Here is a 6,512-nt window from a genome sequence, read left to right as displayed (position 1 = left end):
AAAGCAACGATGTATGGTATGTTGACTCATGTGCATCAAACCACATGACAGGTCATGCAGAATGGATGGAGAATGCAAGGAAAATGGAAAAACCAGGATTTGTGGAGACTGGTGATGATACTGCACATCCTATTGTGTAGATTGGAAAATTTCCTTTGTCTATGCAGGATGGGAAAAAGAAATACATGTCCGATGTATTTCATGTCACGAATATCACCAAGAATCTAGTTTCTGTTGGTCAAATGGTTGAGCAGGGCTTGCAGGTTAGATTTAATCCTCATGGATGCTTTGTTGAGGATATGAAAAATAAAGGTCGCTTGATAGCAAAAGGAAAGAAGAAGGGCAGAATGTTTACGTTGGATGCAGACATGTCTGAACCAGTTTACAAGAAATTTCAACACAAGTAACTAATCTTATTGAAAGAATAAAAAAGTTTAGATTCTCTCATTGATATTGGTGGTGTTTAGAAACACCAAGGTAACTACATAAAACACTTTAAATTTCTAACAAGCATATATTCTATAGCCATGCAAAAGCCCTTAATATAAGGGATATATTTATTGTGAGAGTTAAAATTAGTCCATATAGAGTCACTGCCTTGTTATATCATGCATATTGAAAAAATACAACTTTTATAGATTTTGTATAAAATGTTTAGCTACACTACCATTTATGAAATGTTTGTGATATCCTAACTCATGAGCAAGTTGCATTTCCTTCATATATTTCAAAGTAGAGACTAAAGAAGTCTACTTAAACTTGGATATTGTGAGCTGTTCAATGTAATAGACGAATGATGTGAGGCATTTGTTGAGGATGTTTGTATAATAGATGGTCTCTTGAAAGCAAGAAGTAATTGAAGGTTAAATATATCTATCATCTTTATCAATCTCATGGACTCATGTAGTGTTGATGATAAAGTTGAAATACCATCATTCTCTACTCTAGTCCGTTCATTAATGACAACCTTGAATTGTGCATATAATTCATGTCCATATTGAACTGACTCCTGTCCATATCAATCAAGCTTGATGGCTTCATGTGCATCATGGTATTTACTTAAGAAAGTCAAGTATGGTAGAAGTTCTTTGATCAAGATAGAGTCTCCACAATCAATATCAAATATTTTTGGATAAATGTAGTTCTCAATAGGATTTGGACATCCTTTGTAAGGACTGTCCTCTGTGAGAATAGACTTGAAATGCTAACAAACATCTCCTTATTAATCCCATACATACTTCAGATGCTTGAACATTGCTTCTACTCCCATCTTATTTGTCTTGTATATGATTTTGACTGGATGTCTATGACATTGTTCTTGGCCCCAAATCGTAAAGAAAGGACACATCAATCATAACATCGTGTGCTACTATTGTTGAATCTGTTAGATATCCAGCCATAGATGTCTTAGTTAAAGTTACAAACAAGAAAAAGAAGTAGGCTAGATTCTTTTACTTCCTCATCATTCAACTTAATGTTTGAGCTGTAAACTTGCATATAATACGAAAGCAATTCAACTTCATATTGACAAATATATGCATAAGTACTAGTTAATAAATGATGTCTTAAGAAAATAAACATTTGACCATGTGGAAAAATCTAACCAAGAGTAATATCATGAGGTGAAGAAAATATATATGATGATTTCTTTGAGGTAAAATCATTTTTTCATTCCTACTTTTTATTGCTAATTATAAGTATACTTGGGATACTAACAATATAGTATTACAATTAGTTACAAAAACTATCTTATGATTATAATATTAAACTTAGATTCTAAAAAGGCCTTCAAAATGGCATGTACAAAGAATGTGTTTATTAGTCCTAATTATTAAAAGAAAATTTAAACATGATACATTTGACCATGTGACAAAAACTACTGTCACATATAAGTGATACATGGATTACATCCTCAAGATATTTATCATCCTTTACTAAAACCATTAAATAGTCTAGGGTTGTATCTTTTGAGGTGGATAACCAGTGAGTAATATCGCTATCGGAGTCATTATCTGATGAGAAATTAATAGTGTATTCACCAATATCCACTTGTTCTACTTTGTTAGGCTAATGCACAATATTCACCCCTACTTTTTTTGCTCTTGTTGTTCATTGTGCTTTAAATAACTAGGCGTAAGGCCCTTTGTTTTATCAGCCCTCTATACTTCTGAATCATAGAATTCACTATTGGATTTTTCATCTATCTCACTAACTACTTCATCTCTTGACTCCTTCAAAAAACCCTTTTGTGATAACTTGAATCTTGACCCTATCATTTTGAGGACCAATCACAATTGAACCTTTATACCAATATTGAGTGCACCTTGCTTGGTATAACCAAGGTCGACCCAGCAACACAGAATATGAAGAGATATTTGATAATGAGTGAACTACTGGGTAATTCACATGAAATTCTAGTCCAACAATTACAGATTTCACATTGCGAAGTAACCCCTAAGGATTCACTTTCCTTTGATTAGCCACACATAAAACTATATGAGTAGATTCTAGATTCTTCAACCCTAATTCTTGCATTTTTTTTGTCTATTGACTGTTGAACCACCATCCAATTGTACTTCATTCAATGTCCATTGATGGTAGCGTCTATAACTAGTTCTCCTGGATCCACAAATAGATCTACAATTTTTACTTCCTTAGTTGTTTTCTTTTTTGATGCATTTGCAATTACTTTAGAAATGTTAGTCTCGAACCTTTTCCTCCTATGTCAAACTAGCTTATGATAAAGTTGCCTTCGATATACAGGGGATATTTCAAGTAGTTGCCTCTGGTTAATTGTTAAGTTTATTTCCTCCAATGCTACCCAAAGATCATAGCCCTTATTCACTATTTTTGCTTGCTCTTTGCTCTCTTCTTTTGGAGGTACGAGTCTTTCACGAAAAGGAGCTACCCCTACTTGGATCTTAGGATTTGCCAAGGGCACGATGTTGAGGATTGCAAATGATGCTTGCCCATAGAGGCTAAATGTATGCCTTGAAGAGGACACAGATAGACAAATGATGTACGATCTAAGAAGAGATGTTTAGAATCCCATATGCATAGTGAGGAGAGTGGCACTATCCAAAAAAGCTATAAAGACATGTACTTGACACTCATTTCAATGTAATGGAACTATTATTTTGAGTTACTCAAGACTATCTTTATGAGTCCAAGCTAATCTATCTTGGAACCTCACTTGAGTTACAATCTCTCATATTGATAATGTATCGTGTATTTGATTTGCATCCACCATAGATAACTAGCTCTAGGTCTGTGTTTCTCAACATGATATTAGAGCCATGGCTGAGTTAGTTAGCTAGTGTGTGTCCTTTCTCAATCTCCTTCTTTATCATCTCCTATATCCCTCAAAGCACTATTTAATGGCAAAGAAAGATAGCACATCCAAAAAAGGAGACTCAAACCATTGATGGAGTTAGTGGTGATTTTGTGCATCCATGGTATGTGGATGTTTATAATAGTCAAGAAAAAAGGCTTGACAATGTTCTCTTATTTACTTTAAAGAGTGATATTGCATTTTTTCAACAAGATGGTGTCATGGAGAAGATAATAGATGGATGTGTTGGGAAAGAGGGAATACCATGTAATCTTGTTAAGATCATGGGGAAAAATGTAGTATACAAACTTGATCCTTTGTCATTTCACTTTACACATGTTAAAGAGGACAAAGAATACTCTTTTTAAAAAATGGATTTGACCTTATTTGAGGAGGTAAAGGGCACAAAAGACATTATATCAGCATTCCAAGCTGTCCAAAATAGTGAGCTACTGTCCCTTTTAAGAAAAGGTGATCGCCCCAACAAAAGAATGAAGCTCCAAGAAAGACAAACAGACTTGAGATCTTCACCTCCTCCTCAAGAAGAAAATAATACACCAAATCCCACAAGCTCAAAGTCAAAATCACCTCAACAAAGTTTCTCGTCACAAGCTCTAGTTGTTAATATGGCTATTAACATTACTGAGAATGATGCCACTTTACCTTCCATCTCGGAAGTTACACCTACAAAGCCAATAATTTCTCTTGAGGTCAAGGGAGTAGAAAGAACATTTGATTTTTCTGAGATAGTTAAGAAGAAGGGAAAGAAGGAAGAATCTGGATTTCACATGTTTCAAAAATTCTTCCCATTTGGTCCAACAACACAATTTCCTATTCTCATTGATAGGTGCTATGAGGCACCTCCTTTGTATACTTATAGGTCACTATGTTGGGATTATGTGGAGAAGCTAACCATGTCTTTCATAAAGAATCCCATGAATCCAACAACAACATCATATATTTATGCCTTTTATACAAGACAATAATGAGAAGAGACCCATGCATCGTGATGAGGTGGATGCTAATAAGTTGGACACTTATGGTTATTGGATTATATAAGGGCTTCGCTCAATTCATGCATCAAAGATATATATTCAGATTAATACCACACATTGTCTAGCAACCAAGCATTTATACACCATAAGAAATGCTAGAATATTAGTTGATTGTCCTGTCAAAATGTGCATTGAGCTTTCATGATTGAATGAAAAATATGGAATCACATAATGTTATGAAAAATTCCCCTTATGTGGAGCAACTTCAACAATTAAGAGATCAGTGGTAGCTAGCATTTTATTCTCCACCAAAACCCCACCAAGGGCTTTCTAACACAAGCTCTCAAAGACTACCATGGTAGGTAATCACATATAAGCTTACATTTTCTTTTTGTGAAGATTAGTGTGATGCTCTTTCTTTTATTCTATGCTCACTATTTTGATTTTTTTTTTGGTAGAGATTTGTGGCATACATTGGTAAAAATTGTACATCTAAAGATTGCCATATGATTGTTAACTCCCAAGAAATATTTGATAGTTGGATCAAAATCATGAAGAGATACTCTAGAGGTGAGATTATATCCTAGGAGGAGAGTTTGAGAAAGAAGGGAAGGCAACCTTCTCCTACTACATTTTGTTGTGTTATGGGTCTAAAGGATGGAGACATCCTTACAATACAAGAGGAGATCAATGAAGGTCATATCCTTTTTCTTAGAGACAAATGGGATAAGGAAGATATGATTGACATGGAAACAAGGGCTAAGCAAATTAAGCAAGATAGGGTCCTAAAGGAGGAATTAGTCACTCTTTTCAATGCCTCAGTTCCAGAAAGCAGCGATGTGATGAAGACATGGGAAGAGCTTGTTGATGACTATGATATCAATGATGAGCTATACAAAAAGATTTTAGGCATTTGCAATGATTGGGTATCAAAAAAACTCACATGTGGTGCTGATGCAGGGTACCTACCAAATGGATCAAAAGATATTGTGAACTTCCTAATTGGAAAAAAGCAAAATCCTCTTCAATCCTCCACTAGTTTGCCTTGGCGTGTATATGTTGTCGAATGCAATCTAGAAATCTTTCATCTTATACATAATGTTTACAGAGATCCAATTACCATCGGGGTTGTTGTTCTAGATGCAACACATGGAGTTGAGGGAATGAAACTAGACTCTATCAAGTTTGGAAAGGATGTATCCACTCTACTACAAATGACATGCGAACCTAAACAATTCATGTTGTTATCATTTCTTGATTGAAAGCAAATGGCAGCTTTGGAAAATGCTATTGAAAGCATTTCTTACAAGTACCACATGCTGGTTGTTGGTAGTGTTGACTTCCTGCCAATGGTGGATAGAACCTTTGCTTTTGGATCTATAGATTCTTTTGTGGTTTTGACATTAGTGACCATGGAAAAAAGCTTAATCAATTTTGAGTGATATATAAACAATGTCAACAAGCCTTCCATTTTGGACTTTGAAGGCTTGGACAAGGAGTGCAATGATGAAGACCTTGAAGAAGACCAGAGGATTGCAAAGGCCATTTTGAGAAAGAAAATGAAAGTTGTGGGGACTACAATCAAAGCATTCAATGATTCTCATGAGGTTGTATTTGATGTATATGCAAGTAGACTTGCATCTAAGGTGGCATTGATAAATCACATGAAGACTATTGGATTGGTTTGCAATACTCAAGAGTAAAGAGAGGTTGAAGCACAATTGTGGAGAGTCCATGAGAGTGCCAAACAAAATTCAAACTTCCAAGAGGTTTATCCTACTGATGTTCAAGTTCATGAAGTACCACTGTGTTGAGAAATGATAAATGATGTATGCTCTAAGAAGAGATGTCCTGAATCCCACATGCATAGTAAGAAGAGTGGACAAAGGGCAAAGACTATATATTGATGTACTTGGTTCATTTTTCAAAAAAATATCATAGTACTTTTTTTCCTTCAATTAAGTGTCTGTGTCATTGTCAAACACACAAGATTTTGTTTATGAGTCTAAGTCTCAATCTTGGAACCTAATTCACTTGTGTGACAGTTGATCTTGTCTATGTCTATGTCTACATGAGTCTTGTCTACATCTTCAATCCTCCATAGCTCATGCCATGCTCTAGATCCACATCTTTTGAACATGGTATCACAGCTTAGCTGAGCATGGCCTAGCTTAATCTAGCTCTCC

General features: G+C 35.1%; 1 protein-coding gene across 1 annotated transcript; it reads left to right on the top strand.

The window, feature by feature from the left end:
- Positions 1 to 4,832: 4,832 nt before the first annotated feature.
- On the top strand, positions 4,833 to 5,588 carry LOC148036703 (uncharacterized). The gene has a single exon (XM_087678957.1). It carries the CDS (start codon positions 4,971 to 4,973, stop codon positions 5,586 to 5,588), a length of 618 nt encoding a protein of 205 aa, XP_087535083.1. The 5' UTR covers positions 4,833 to 4,970.
- Positions 5,589 to 6,512: the final 924 nt, after the last annotated feature.

Source organism: Lygodium microphyllum, chromosome 5 (genome assembly GCF_053477565.2).
Source record: "Lygodium microphyllum isolate KBCC chromosome 5, Lygodium_microphyllum_v1.1.10, whole genome shotgun sequence".
Classification (NCBI taxonomy): Eukaryota; Viridiplantae; Streptophyta; class Polypodiopsida; order Schizaeales; family Lygodiaceae; genus Lygodium; species Lygodium microphyllum.
This window is presented reverse-complemented; position numbering and strand designations above follow the sequence as displayed.

Coding starts and splice junctions, on each gene's coding strand:
- LOC148036703 (XM_087678957.1), top strand. CDS start 4,971: ATGGGTCTAAAGGATGGAGACATCCTTACAATACAAGAGGAGATCAAT.